This window comes from Silurus aristotelis (assembly GCF_946808225.1).
Source record: "Silurus aristotelis genome assembly, chromosome: 9".
NCBI lineage: Eukaryota > Metazoa > Chordata > Actinopteri > Siluriformes > Siluridae > Silurus > Silurus aristotelis.
In genome coordinates, this window is record NC_139582.1 from 26,727,516 (window position 1) to 26,744,061 (window position 16,546).

Genomic DNA, 16,546 nt, shown 5'->3' on the forward strand with positions numbered 1-16,546 from the left:
TGTGCTTATACTCTGCACAATGACAATAAAGTTGAATCAAATCTAATCTAATTTCTGTTTTCTTTACAGTGGATGGCTGTACAGACTGGTCAGTGGACTACTTGAAATACAAAGTTCTCCTTGGTGAGCCAGTGAGGATTAAGTGCGCGCTGTTTTATGGATATATCCGAGCAAACTATACTCACGCTCAGAGCGCTGGCCTCAGCCTGATGTGGTATAAAAGTGTGGGCCATGGGGACTTTGAGGAGCCCATCACCTTTGACGGGATCAGAATGAGCAAGGAGGAGGACTCGATCTGGTTTAGACCTGCTGAATTACAGGACGTCGGTCACTACTCCTGTGTGCTACGGTAAGCGACAAAAACATGACGTTGTATTTAGGCTTTTTAAAATGCCACATATTAAAGGTCTTATTATTCGAATACCATATTAACGCTGTCTTGCGAGCTAATGGCTGCTGTAGAGTTGAGAGCAGCACAGTGCAAACAAAATGCCAACACACTAGGAGTTAGTCGCTATATAATGATAGCTGTATAATGACATTTTGCAGATGAGATGGATTGCTGGAACGTCAGTGTAAAGATTGCAACGCTCTTGTATCTGCTTGTTTTGATGTATTTACCATATAATCCACAGACCATCAAAGGCTCTCGTTCTTTTGCTTCTCTCAAAGTGGTGCACTGACGAGACGGGGTTATTGAAATACGGGGTCGTAAATCAGATCGCTTGAAACGTCCACAAAATTTGGTGTCTTTTTTTCTATTGTACTGTCAGGTAGCTGCTATAGCATCCCTCCCTTGTTTTTATCCATTCATTCAGTCAGCACTTCTCAGCACACATTTACACTGAGGAGCCACTTAGAGTAGCCAGGTGTATGATTTTGCGGGGTGGAAGGAAACCAGAGAACCCAAAGGAAACTGACTCAGACATGGAGAGAAAATGCTCAATTTTGACGAAAACCCGAGCTTAGGATTGAACTGGGGACCTTGAAGCTATGCAATGCTACATGCTGCACCACTATTGGTGATACAGTAATGTGTTGTGTTTGTGTTTGTAAAGATACACCAACCTAAACCTGGTTAAGAGTTCTCCATTGTCCTACTCCATTGCTACTTTTTATAGGACAATGCCAATGAATCAATTGTAACACCTTTCAGAGGCAGGTAAATTAGGACAACAACCGTCTAGGGTTTTTTTGGGTGTCCTTCTGCTCTTTTAAACCCAGCAACATGCACAGAACATTAACATCTCCGTGTACACACATTGAATACACTGGCGTATAAAGACGTGAGTTGCATTGTCTCATGCGATATTACTGTAGCTTGAGTGAGGAGCAGTAATAAGTGCCACTGTCTGACAGTTTAATGGAACGATATGCCTTGCTGAAATCTACATTTTTATTTTTTTTAACTCTGAAACTACTTTTGAGGCCATTATTACCTTCTCAACTGGGACAGTATTTAAGTATTGAATTGTTATAATTGTTGCTTTTAGGTGTTGTTTTTTCTCTACATAGGAGATCAGAGAAATTATTTATCTCAAAGGCAAAGTTTTTGTTTTTTTTTTAATTTTTATTTACATAATTATGAATTAATGTGAGCTATATGTGTATTTAGATTATCCTTTAAAACATGGGTGCATTTTATTTACAGGAAACCGACCCATCAAATTATTTCAAACTTCAAATAAATTATTTCATACATTAAAAAAAATTATTTCATACATTTCATAATTTACACACACACACACACATTAAAGTTGATTGACCCTGATTTACTATATCGTGATTATATTACTCGTGTGGCTAATTAACTGTTAATGTACAATATCCAAGTGTTAATGCGCAAGGCCAGTGTTAAAGCTCTATGGTGGTGGTCTAAACCTAATTTAGAGCATCTAACTGTAGCAATCTCAAAAATAATAAATTCCCTTCTCTGGGTTTTATTTCTATCAGCCTGTGTTTGCTCATCTGTGTTTACATATGTAGCACCGTGGACCTGTGATAATACATTTTTATGTATGTCTCCACATAGAGTGACAACAAATCTCACTTGAACTTATTCATACTTCATGCTTTGTGTAGTCAGGCTGGTATGAGGGTTTTTTTTTTGTGTCAGATGAATCAATCTACTAGAATTGCAACATCTAATCCCATTCTATATTTGTGCCTCTGCCACTGCTGGCAGTTACTTAAAGATTTGGTGCTGCACTGGAGGCTAGTGGTTCAGTGGGCAGTGACAGTGGGCAGGAAAAACAGTCTATTTATCTTCCCTGTATTACACTGATAGAGTAAAGTGATGCTCTTGCATTTTTTACAGAGCTACCACGAGCAAAGAGAGGTACAGGCCGGGGAAAAGAGGATATATCTGATCTTGCCAGAGAAAGAGAGTGACAGATAAAGTGACTGAGCAGAAGATCAGCCATTACATAAAAAAAAACCACCTGTCTGTTTATTGTGTAGGTGTAATATTGTGCACTCGTTGAAGCATGGACTCCAGAAGACCTCTGAGTCTGTGCGGCGGTGTTCGGTACCATGATATTAGCAGCAGATATACTCAACGTTCTATAAATTGTGACGTGGACCCTTGTTTGTCTAGCACGTTCCAAAGATGCTTGAATCGACAATTCGTGATGCTCCTTAAACTATTTCTGAACATTTTTGCAGTTCGGCAGGAAGAATTGTCCTTCTAAAAGCCATTCGGAAATATATTCTGACGTTCACACGCTTAGCATGGGCACTCAGACTGGTCCTATACACAGAAAAATGGTAACTTTTCAACAATTTGTCTTACATTAGCTCTTTGGTGGGCTCAGACAACAATGGTCTAGTCTTGACAATGTCTAAAGGCATTATCCTAGAGCGCCCAGGTTCTTGTTTTGGGTCACATTCACATTTTCTTACGCATGCCTATTTTTTTCCTGCTTCCTTCTCATAATTTAGACTGACTGTTCACTTGCTGCCTAATATATCCCAGCCCTTGACATATGCCAATGTAACAAGATGATACATTTCATTCACTTCACCTGTCAGTAGTTTTAACGTTATGGCTCACCGGTGTATATTTCTAAAATGTCAGAGTCGATGTCATTTAGTAAATCCCAAACCACAAGACATCACTGCACATGTTGATTTGTTGTTTATTTGTGCTTTATTAGGTTATCAAAGATATACCATGCAGCCACCTTTTTAATCCTGAGTAAACACAAATCTAAACCAGGAAGTGAAACTTTTCAACATATTGCTTATTACTTGCAACTGTAATTGATTTAAAGAGGAAGCGGAATTTCTTTACTTTTAACCTAAGATCTTTAGCTCGACGTCACCTGCTCTCTCCATGCTGAATTTCACCTACTCGGCCGTGGAAACCCATCGATGGCAATAAAACCGAATACGTATATTAAATATATGCATAATTACATGGTAATAATGTATTAACCTTTGAGGTAAAGGCTGTCTTTTTTATGAAAGGCTCATTAGGACACTTCATTAAAGGGAAGGATGGTTTATAGAGGACTCTCTTCCTCTCTGTTCCCTCTCTTACTTTGCTTGAGAGTCTAGTTGAGGAAATTGAATGGTACACACTTCATTCCCCTTGGCTAATTCGACCTTCCACCTGAATCACAGTGTACTTTTATCCTCGCCAAATAATCCGAGTAATGTCAACACTACAGGTAGGTAGGTAATATATGCAGAAGCTGTTTATATATATATATATATATATATATATATATATATATATATATATATATATATATATATGTGTGTGTGTGTTTGTTTGTGTTAAATATATGTGAGATATACGATGTAGATTGTACATACAGCAGTTATACAGACATATTACACAACGTATATAGAGTAATGGCAGCATATCATCTGCAATGAAATACATGTATAATTATTGAATCATATAGAGAATGTACAGAGTGGAGCAGAAGTGCAGGATGATTACAGGCAGCGAAAGAAGTAAGATGGCGGTGTGGTGTAGAGTTCAGAATGGTGATAGAGATGAAGATAGGGAACAAACTGGTCTGCTGGTCCTGGATTGAATAGCCCTGTATGTCCTCCTGGATGGAAGGAGGTTGACTGGTTTTGGACTAGGATGGAAGGAGTCGCTGGTGTTGTTGGTAGTTGGTTTCTGATGATCCATTGAGCGTTTACAATTTTTGCCACAAAGTTGGAAGAATCGTCTCAAATGTTTTTGTATACTTTATTATTATCGTTTTGCTGCACTGAGCCTAACGGAGATGTGATCGCGGGAGTCCCCACATTTTAAGCCATAATTAATTTGGTAAATATTCGTGTGGCTATAAATAAACATAATATACAATACAATGGTTTTCCTGGGGATTTGAAATAAAGGCAAATGCTGTGTTTTTGTGCAAATTCAACAGGTAAGAAAAAGCTAAAGTATGAATGTTTCTTGAAAACGCTTCACAACTGTTTTCAACCGTTTTGCCTGACCTTTCCTCATGATGTCCAGGAGAAAAGTCGGTCTTTTTAAATGTGCTTGTAAGCGTTTCTGTGAACAAATCCGTTTCTTCTTCTTTGTTTGTCAGCCAGTGATTATCCAATCAAAGAACGTGAAAATGTTGACATGTTTGGATGCCAAGGGGCCTTGGAGGGTCCAAGAGTTTCTAAATTACAGTCCAATAGGTTAAAGCAACAGCTTTAAGCAACATAGAGTTTATGATGAAAAAGCGTGTGCGGGTGTTGACTCTGCTGGTCTTATGGCAGATAAATTTGGCCCAACACAATGTGACAGCTGAAATCTGTGTGGATAAAAACTCAATGTAGTCATTCCCTTAAACAGTGCACTCAAAAAGAAACGCTATGAAATGAAGAAAATAGACTAACGGGTATAATGTCATACATATTCATGAACAAAATTATATTAAAACGTAAGTCCGTGATTCTTGCTGGTCTTGATGGAGAAGTTCATGCCTCCTAAATTATTCCACCACCTTAAAACATAAACACATCTGCCTCTAATCCATGAAGTCAAATGTATCAAGAGTCAAGTGTCCCAAAGGTATTATGAAAAATTAGAATGTTCAGACTTAATGTTTTATTAAGTATCAAGTGTGACATTAAAAAGCTTTTAAGATGATAAGTACAATAGCTACATAGTTACACAGTTCCATGGGATTTTCTGTACTCGTTTGTTTTCATTAGCTTCTACAAATGCACAAAATTAGCTTCCTACCCCCCATATAACATTATTAGAATTCATATATACAGTACAGACCAAAAGTTTGGACACACCTTCTCATTCAAATAGTTTTCTTTATTTTCATGACTATGAAAATTGTAGAGTCACACTGAAGGCATCAAGGGCTATTTGACCAAGAAGGAGAGTGATGGGGTGCTGCGCCAGATGACCTGGCCTCCACAGTCACCGGACCTGAACCCAATCGAGATGGTTTAGGGGTGAGCTGGACCGCAGAGTGAAGGCAAAAGGGCCAACAAGTGCCAAGCATCTCTCGGGGAACTCCTTCAAGACTGTTGGAAGACCATTTCAGGTGACTACCTCTTGAAGCTCATCAAGAGAATGCCAAGAGTGTGCAAAGCAGTAATCAAAGCAAAAGGTGGCTACTTTGAAGAACCTAGAATATGACATTTTTTCAGTCTGGGTAGGAAGCTGGCGACCGAGAGTCAGTATTGTCAAAAACAATATATAACGGCACCATAGCATGATCTTATGTTAATACACTGATTTGAGTGGCATGTTTAACGGAGGAAGTCTAATGGAAAGTTGTCCATGGTGTCCTACAGGTTGCATAGAACAGCACTTTTGTCTAGCCTTAACCAGCACGTTCACACCTACTGTCAAATAAATGACATACACGTTTTCAACATACCACTAAAGAGAGCGAGATTGAATAAATGTGTTGAGGCTGTATAAAGACAGAGTCACAGGTCAGCAGTGTAAATATGAGAGTCCTCCCTGGAGAAGTACTACACGTACAAGACACATCGTAGGTGACTGTGTGCAAAATCAGATTTATAATCTCATAGGAAAGACATGAGCTGGATAGTGGTTGTAAGAAGAGTTCTTATAATGATATATACCAGTGCCATATACCATATCTTCTGTCTTGGGCAAGATTGTGTGATTTCATTCTGATGTACACCTTCTAACATGTTTTAAATGCTTTAGATATGGAAAACTAGGCAAATATCTTTACTGTTCAGCAATGTATAGAGTGAATTATTGAACAAGCATTTCTGCATTAATGCATATTTTATTACTATTAACTTCTAAGAGCACCTAGTCAATTACTCTGCAAGTGTTTGTCGGAGTTCATTGTTAACAGTAATTATTGGCTATTAAGCAGTAATTGCTTGAAACAGTCTTGTTTTTTTCCTACTGTCAGGATTATAGACAAGGACAACATTTCCCATAATTCAATTTGGTTAAATTCAGCCAATTAACAAAGGACATTGTCCTGAAGCAGTTTTATAGAAATAAAAAGGTAACAAAGTAGGAATGTATATGCTTAGTGCCTATTGGTGTGGTCCTCTTTTAAGTTTCTCCCAAACGAACCAGCCAGTGGCAACTGTGGCAAGAAAAAGCTCCCTAAAACCATATGAGGAAGAAACCTTGAGAGGAACCAGCCTCAAAAGAGAAACCATCCTCATCTGGGTGGCACTAAATATCTTTTCATTATAGTTTAATCATTGTTGTTCAACGATTGTTCAATGATACTGTAGGTGTTTAAACGCGGAACCGTTCATAGAAACTGCTACAAGGCATAGTAGAAGAATGTTGATATTAATGGCCGTCCAAATCCATCCTCAAAGTTCTGGCGTTCCTGAGTAACTTTATGGATTTTTAGGATGTTCATGTGGAACTCTTCACTTGCATCCACTCCCACTTTCTCTTCGTTATGTGGCACATACTATAGCAAACTATGGACCAAAAATACCAACAATAATTGGTGTAATAAACAATCAACAGATACACATACTTTTACTTCTTTTTGTAATTGTATTTCTTTATGTAAACTATCATTTCAATATCCTAATATAATACAATGTATAATATTGTTTCACTTCATCAACCACTGTAACATTTTAATCAGTAGTAATCAGTTATAATTCATTGATCAAACTATGTTTATGATATCCAAAAAAACATTGAAGGTACAAAACAGGGTTGATTTATTCAACTGAACAAACATTTACACTTGCGTACAAATGGCAACAAATTAATGTTGAAGAATGAAAAACAGATTTAGATGGCAATAGTATAATTTTCAGATTTGCATAATGGGGGGAGTGGTGGCTCCAGCGGTTAAGGCGTTGGGTTGCCGATCGGAAGGTCTGGGGTTCAAGCCCCGGTATCGCCAAGCTGCCACTCTTGGGCCCTTGAGCAAGGCCCTTAACCCTCCTTGCTCCGGGGGTCCCTTGCGAGGGAAATATCAAGGTCCGTGACATCGGAATGACGTGGGGCCGCCTTCCCGTGGGCTCACCACCTGCAGGAGGGACCGTAAGGGACGGTGCTGTGAGGATTGGGCAGCAGTCGAAGGCGGGGGCCTGCTTAGACTGCTGCCCCCGCGACCCGAATTACGGATAAGCGGGAGAAAATAAATGAATGAATGAAAAAAAAATAAACCCCACATATGGCTGGAACTTTCAGGCGTCCCTAATACGTATTAGGACTCGTTTATGAAAAAATATGTTGTAGATCACAGATTTACATTAGATTCGATACATATTGAATGATGTAAATTTCATACATCGATAGATTACGATAGATTGAAGTTTATTTCTATAGCGCTTTTCACAATTGTCTCAAAGCAGCTTTACAGAATTTAAGAATGAAGGCGAACGATGTGTATTTATCCCCGATGAGCAGCATGGGGCCACTGACGCAAGGAAAAACTCCCTTAGATTTTATGAGGAAGAAACCTTGAGAGGAACCAGTAACCCATCCTCATTTAGGTGATATCAAGAGTGTGATTATAAATCTTAAAGCTATATTGGTAGAAGAATGCTGAGGATAGAGCCACCAGGTAGGAGGAAAAGAGGAAGAAAGCTATAGATCTAAAAAAAATAGAAAATATCATATGAAAAGTTAATCAGAAAACAGGAGCAGATGGAAAGTGTAGACAAATTGAACGAAATAAAGTGCAAATAGAACAAATATACAGAATGCCACAAACCATAAATATACTAAACATCATGAACCATGAAGCATAAACAACATTAACAGAGAACGCAAAGATCATGGAAAGACAAACGAACAAAAGACAAGGAGTGTTGCGAACTGTGAGTACACGTATTCAAGTGCTAATTATTTGGAATGGGAAACAGGTGGGCAAACAAACGTGACATGGCTCATTGACGTGAAATGGCTTGAGGGAAATGTAGCCTCTTGCCGCAAGTTCGGTGAATCGCTGTGGAATGTCGTTCGCGTGTATTTTAATTAAACGCGTTTGAAATCAAACAGCAAAATGAAATGCATTATTAATGACTGTTGCTGAAGTGTTACTGTGGCGTTATTCTTCTGTGGTAAATAACGTGGCAGCATTCAACACGATCAATCAATACTCATTTATAATTTTCAAACGAAATCAATTACAAAAAAGGGTGTAGTTTTGAAAACCTATGTTACTCTTTACTACATTAGAGACATGTAGTGTAGTTCTTGAAACTCCATCGGCATTTTAATGGTCTTTGATTGGACGATTGGAAAATGCACTAGTCTGAGCTCGCATTTGTAGCAAACTGCACAAGCCCTTATATATTTGTGTATTTTATTTTCTATTATTCCACTATGGCCGACAGGAGAATTAATTGATTTGGTCATAAATACACTTACAAGAACACCTCGGTGTCCCCCCGGAAGAGCTGGAAGAAGTGTCTAGGTAGGGAGAGGGAAGTCTGGGCATCTCTGCTTAGACTGCTGCCCCCGCGACCCGGCCTCGGATAAGCGGGAGAAGATGGTATGGTATGGTACACTTACAAGAACATTTACAAGAAGGACATTTCAAGAACAGCTGGACATCTCGAGGAAAGGTCAGCCAAAACAGTTCAAAACAGCTGTCAAGAACAACCATTTCACAAAAATGCACGGAAAAAACGTGGGGTCATTTCATAAGGTCAATATCGAAGCTTCTGCTAGAGATGCTGTATCCATATGACTTGTCGAATTGGGTTTATTGGGTTTCTTGCGTCAGTAATGCCCTTCTATCCGACTGTACTGTATGAGATACCTGTCTGTGATTCAGCGCTCTGTCAAACGGCATTTTTGTGTAATATCGCGTTTCTAGTGTAACATACACGACCCGCACTGAGTTCTGGTCTTTGTCAATGTCCGTCTGTATGTAGACACCGCTTACAACAAAAAACACCAATGTGACCCTTGTGCTTCTCTAAGGAGACCTACTAGAAGTCTTTAGTATTGAGAACAAAAAGATCTACATAAATAAATAATTTATTCCTGATTATTTCCTGTACACACTGTTGTAAAGGGTTGCCAGTAAGAGTTATATTCAATTAATGACATATTCATTTAATGACAGTACACTTTATTCATATATATATATATATATATATATATATATATATATATAGAGAGAGAGAGAGAGAGAGAGAGAGAGAGAGAGAGAGAGAGAGAGAGAGAGAGAGAGAGAGAGAGAGAGAGAGAGAGAGAGAGAGAGAGATATATGAATATCAGGAAGTATATTCTATAACAAGACCTGAAATGAAGATTTGCTTAACGTGGATTTGAAAACAGTTACTCGGTTGGTGTTTTAGATGTTCTCTGATGCGAAGAATTTCCTATTGAAAAGGAAAAGAAAGAAATTACCAGATAAACTGTGACTAATCCTTTAGGCTAACAGTAGGTCTTTTTAAGCTTAGCCAAGTCCTCTGTATGGAGTATACTGTTCCAGAAGATTAGCGAGATACACAAAGAGCAGAACATGATTAACAGAACTCAACAGTCTAGGCGATACTTAATAGTTTACCAATATATGAATTTCGTTTCCTGGAAATGATGCACACGTCAGCATTATGAACAAGCTGAAGACACGGGACGGCCACTAGCATGCTACAGTAGTCCAAACGGGCGATTATAAAGCATGCTCTAGAGTTTTCACGTGTTTTATTATATATCGCCAATTAATTAAGGAACACAGCATTTTAAAGATTTTAATTACATGGAAAGGTTTCGCGCATAACACGAATCGACTCTATTTGGAAACAACAACGGAATGCAAAATGATATTTTCCATAGGCTTAGAAGATCGTGGAGTAAAGCCAGCTCAGGGATGACATAAATGTAAAATGAATGCTCTTGGCAAAGCCTCGCATCAAATCGAATGAATTCATCGCTGAGTGTTGAGTGCACCTATTAGCCCAAGTGCTCAAAATAAAAGCCAATGGAAATGTCGTAGTGTTCACAGTGGCAACGCAGTCACTTCTCATTTGCGCGGACAGAGCTTTGTTTAGAGGAGATGATGATTCTGAGTTATTGGCTGAGCTAGAATTTAGAGACAATTCACGAAATTAAATGTGGCGTACCCTACATGACATTTTGACCATATCTATTAATTGAGTATCATGATAAGAACCTCTGACTGCGTTTTTTTTTTTTTTTTTTTTTTTTTTTTTTTAACAGTGTTGTATCGACAATTAGAACTCGTCCCTTGTCATGCTTTATTTGTGTCCTTGTACTGAAGACAACGCATTCTTTGGAAAGTTACAAAACACCTTCAACTCTTCGACATTTTCTTTTCATGACCCATTTAGCCTGTCCTCCGGTATTGATTATCGGCCTCGCTTTCTGCTTTATTTTCCTCGTCCATCCTGCTGCCTTGCTTCCTTCATGATTCCAAGGTTGTGATGCCGCCTTGCTGCCAGTGCCTGCTGGATATTTATGGATTTTCTGCAAGATCCTCAACGCCATACATTTCCAAAGCTGTGCGGAAGCTTGGCCTGCTGTGGAGGCGAGTGACGGCTATCTCTCACCTCGGTGACGGAGGATCGTGCCTCATATGCCACTCTTTCTCTTAAGTTAGGCCAGCCCTTCATATAATAAATCCAGCTCACCTGTCCTAACACACACACACACACACACACACACACCAACACACACATACACAGCGTGGGGATTTATACTGATGCCTACTTGCTGTGGTTGGATATGTGTGTGTATGTATATATATATATATATATATATATATATATATATATATATATATATATATATATATATATATATATATATATATATATATATAAAATATATCCTCTCAGGAGAGTTGTAGGCTGATTTATCTTGCGTTTGTAATCTAGTGAACCAGCGTAGATTTATTCATTGATAGAGACTTGAAGCACTTTCCTATGCCGCTCTGGACAAGGGCGTCTGCTAAATGCCATAAATGTAAATGTAAAGTATAATTCAGAACTATAAGAAAATGAATACTGAGCACCCAAGAGGTTGTGCTGGGTAAATTTCACGCCTAGGCCTTTAGTGTTGTACTTCCTGAATCAATCCACCTCTTAAGGACCTTGCTCAAGGGCCCAAGAGTGGCACCTTGGCGATACCGGGGCTTGAACCCCAGACCTTCCGATCGGCAACCCAGCGCCTTAACCGCTGGAGCCACCACTCCCCCTTAACTCCCCCACTCCTGCTTTCCTTGATTACCGACAGCTGTGGCTCATTAAAGATCAGACTACTTAATATTCCTTAAGTACATTAAAATAGTACAACAGAACGCTGCATCACAGACAGTAATCTCATGCATTGAGAATGCATTACTAAAGCAAGAAACCCAATGAACAACAATTTAATTCTCATTTCACTGTAGCCACAACTGCACCCCCCCCCCCACCCCCCCCAAATACGTCATCTGTAGCAGTGGCATTAATATTAACCGCATAAAATGACCCCAGGTTTCTGTGCATTTTTATGCTGGGGGTTTTTTGTGCATTATGGCTTTTCTCCAGATTTGAAATGAAGGTGAATTGTGTGTTTTGGTGCACATTCTTAAGGAGAGAAGACGTATAGTATAAATGGATATTGTTTTGGCTGACCTTTCCTCATCTTGTAAATGTCCCTGTAAGTACACCTGCAACCAAATCAATCTCTTATCTTCTGCCAGACATTGTAAAATGGCAAAAAAAAAATCATAATTTAAATCCACATGAATACATTTGAGGTTGTGCAGTTTGCTACAAATGCAAACTCTGACCATCCAATCAAAGGACATGAAAATGCGGACATTATGATATGCCACCAACTTGCAAGCAGCATGCACTTAATGCTAAAGGACGACACGCAGCTGATTCTGAAAGCTTAAGGCAGATTTCTTTGACAGGCGCACCCTCACCACATCAATAAACCTCCTTCTTGACCTTCCTCTTTTCCCCCTTCCTGGTGGCTCCATCCTCAGCATTCTTCTACTGATATACCCCATGTCCCTCTTCTACACATGTCCAAACCATCTTAATCGGGCCTCCCTCACCTTGTCACCAAAGTGTCCCCACATGCGCTGTCCCTCTAATAAACTCGTTTCTAATCCTGTCCATCGTTGTCACTCCCAACTAAAACCTCAACATCTTCAGCTCTGCTACCTCCAGCTCCGCCTCCTGTCTTTAACTCAATGCCACTCTCTCTAAACCATACAACATCTCAGGTCTCACTACAGTCCTATAAACTTTCCCTTTTCCTCTCACAGATACTCTTCTATCACAAATCACTCCTGCTATCACTCTTCTCCACCCACTCCACCCTTCCTGCACTCTTTTCTTCACTTCTCTAACACACTCTCCATTACTTTGCACTGTTGACGCCAGGTACCTGAACTCTTCCACCTTCTCCACCTCTTCTCCCTGCGACCCCACCACTCCACTGCCCTCCCTCTCATTCACACACATGTTCTCGGTCTTACTCCTACAGACTTTCATTCCCCTTCTCTCCAGGGCGTTCCTCCACCTCTCCAGGCTCTTCTCCACCTGCTCACTAATCTCACCACAAATCACAATATCATCCGCAAACACTAACTTTACATCATCATACTCTTATATAATCATTATAACACATTGATGATTACTATAGTATACTTAATATTATAAACTTGTTTATTTTATTTTTATTTTTTGGCTCTTTTTCCACTGATGGAGTTTTTTATATGCAAAGAAAAGCAGTATCTCGAAAACTTCTCAGTTTACAGCCATTACAGATGAACAAAATCTTGCTGATCTTCCTGCAATGTCAGATTATACTATAAAACCTTCTGATAGCTTGAATCATGCTACTATTTAAGATAAAAAAAAAAAAAATCAATTCACAGCGATGTGTATTTTTTTTCAGAGAGCAAATCAACCCATTTCTGTGCTTATCTTCTGATATTTCTCTGGCAGAACCATTTGTCCCTGTCAGCCCCTGAACTGTAATTTTGCAAGTCTGCTACTTTTGAAATTCCTCCGCTGCTCTAGGCCGCGCTTTATTTCTCAAGGCCCGCATAAGAGGAAAGGAAAGATACCTGCAGGAAGAAGACGAAGCCTGATAGCTTTTACATTGACCTTCTCACTATCTGATGTATAGCTTTATCTTGCAGCCAAAATGTCAGAACGCAGTTCTTTAGCGAAATCGAATTACATTGGCGTTTTATTTTCCAAACCCTGAACCCACCAAAAGCCCCCCAACACCCACACATAACCCCCCCCCCCCCAATTAGAGAGAGAGAGAGAGAGAGAGAGAGAGAGTGAGAGAGAGACAAGTCACATACTGTGGACAGGTCAATCAAAAAATTTGCCACAATAATAGTTACACATAGAGACAACGGTGAAATGGTGTACATTTTCTTATCTTATGGGGATCGTAACTCATGAGGATTTATGGGAATTCATTAGAAATATAGGGAAATGTACAGTATAGTATATAAACGGTACCATATACAATACAAGCTAGCTAGCTAGCTAGCTAGCTAGATAGCTAGATAGATAGATAGATAGATAGATAGATAGATAGATAGATAGATAGATAGATAGATAGAACTTTATTGTCATTGCATAGTTTTATGGGACTTCATTAGAAATTTGGGGAAATGTACAGTATAGTATATAAACTGTACCATATACAATCATACAACTAAACATTTTGTTTGAAGATTTTTCTTTTGTGAAATTACCGTGAATATTCCCCAATTTTCATTTCAATTTATTTTGTGTGCAATGAAGAAATATTCTGTGTTATGGTATGAAGGACTGCACAGTCTCTCTATGGGGTATAACCTTTTGTGCATTCAATAAAAAATTCGAATTAAATTGCATTAAGCTGGTTGTTTGACCCACATTTAAACTACATTTAAATTTTCCTGTTATAGGCTGTCCTGCGATTTAGTTAATTCACAGTTTATTTCCAATAATTCCTGGTCATTTCCATCTTTTCTAGTTCATTCCCAGGAAAAGCTTCTAGTCTTGAAAATTTCTAGAATTGTAAGGGCGGACCTAGCTCTGGATTACTGGTCAGGGGTTCAACCTCAGTATCGCAAAATTGGCGATACTCTTTGAGCAAGGCCCCGAACCCTCTGTGCTCCAGGGGGGCTGTAGCATGGCTGCCCCTGTGCTCTGACCCCAGCTTCCTATATTAACTGGGATATGCAAAAAAAGAATTTTATATTCATACTATAAAACACCTTTAACTTATTATTACTTGCATCCAGTCATTTATACACCAGCTTCTATTTCTCTTTCCTTTAAAGTTAATTACACAAACAAACAGCAAATACACTACACAATACGGACAAAAGTTTGACCACCTGACCATAAGATTCATATTGTGCTGGATGAAAATCCCAGTCCATATTTAGTTCCCATTTGCTGTTATAATAAGCTCCACTCTTCTGGGCAGATGTTTCACTAGATGAGATTTGTGCTTAGGTGAGAAACTCTGGGGTGCAGTCAGGGTTCCAATTCATTCCAAAGGTGTTCAGTAGGGTTGAGGGTCGGAGCTCTATAGCAGGCCACTCAAGATCTTCCACTCTAAGATCTAAGATCAGAGGAAATGAAGGAAAAATGAAGGAAAATTAATTCTGACACACCCAAACTGCTTGCAGCTTTGTGGGAAGAAACACATTTGACTGAAAAAGTCATGTATTAGCAATATTTCTGTCCATATAGTGGTTATTCTATTGGAAACTTCACCCAACAACCAATTATGAGTTGTTTTTATTGCTTCATTATTAATTGTGTGTTGCACCAAATCTTACAAAGAACTACACTACATATCTGCCCTTGCACATCACGTCTCCATTGATGCAACACACACACACACACACACACACACACACACACACACACACACACACACACACACACACACACACACACAAAGGCACTGCTCCATTGTCCTCATGGGTATTCATGAAGCAGACGTTACTTTCCAAACGACTTTTAATTCAAATTCTTTAGTCGTTTTTAAATTCTGTAAAATACTTTGTACTGGAAGAACTCTACATGATGACATCATAAACATGAAACCTCTGATTGGTGCCTATCAGTAGTTGCCCAGACCTTTTGAGACCAGAACAGAAAATTGATTCATATGGAAGAAGGTGGTGAAGATAAGAAATGTGCAGGTTGGCAGCTTTTAAATAATTTTAATAATTATTGGATTGCTAAATTTTGTACCCTAATTAAAGTAGCTGTTTAGTAGGATCATGATTTTGCATACCACGGCATGAATGACTGCCCGAACCATAATATATTGATATTTATTATTAACAATCAAATGATTAATTAGTTCTAAACTAGTTTCTATGAATGCAGGTGCCATCAGCCGTCTTCTTATGAATGACTTGTATGTCATTGACTCAGTGTCGCTGATGTAAAGTAGCCTTTCGTCACCAAACACCAAGTAACTAAATTGGGATGCAATTCTGAGTCATTCGCAAACTGTTTAACATTAAACTATCGGTTACTTTAAAACTAACCTTCATCTGGGAGCTCACAGGGATATTGTGTTACTATTTGGTGTTGCATCTGTCAGATTTATTGGATGACTCGGGCAGAGAAAAGCTGTTGCTATCAAACATTGCTTATTTAATTGTAAATCAGTTTACTAAACTGGGTTCCCTGGTGGTCTAGTGGTTAGGATGTGGCGCTCTCAACGCTGCGGCCCGGGTTCGATCCCCGGTCAGGGAACCGACCCCAGCCATTAGGGTTGCACAAGCCTTAGTGCCGGTCCCAAGTCCGGATAAATAGGGAGGGTTGCGTTTGGAAGGGCATCCAGCGTAAAAATATGCCAAATCAAACATGCGGATGGTCCGCTGTGGCGACCCCTAATGGGAGAAGCCGAAAGAAAGTAAGTTGACTAAACTGAGTCAGTGTCATGGTGAAGGAACAGATTAAATAGGGCAATAGATGAAAGGTTTGCAAAGAAATTTGATCCCTTGTAAAAGTATTTTTAAATACAAAAATACAGTAAGTTTTCTTTGATACACATAAACTTGTGTATCTTTGCCCAACCCTGCTCTTCAAAAACACTGCATATTGCGTTGTTTTTTGCATGTTTCATCGTCCCACGTTGTTA

The 16,546-nt window shown here is 39.1% G+C and overlaps 1 protein-coding gene across 4 annotated transcripts in view; it reads left to right on the forward strand.

The window, feature by feature from the left end:
* LOC310731199 (interleukin-1 receptor accessory protein-like 1-B) overlaps positions 1 to 16,546 on the forward strand; it is a 338,788-nt gene that overhangs the window by 76,688 nt on the left and 245,554 nt on the right. For all 4 annotated transcript variants that reach the window (XM_083550677.1, XM_083550676.1, XM_083550678.1 and 1 more), the window contains one exon: positions 70 to 349. In XM_083550677.1, coding sequence (XP_083406803.1) covers positions 70 to 349 — 280 coding nt within the window. The remainder of the gene's footprint in view (positions 1 to 69; positions 350 to 16,546) is intronic.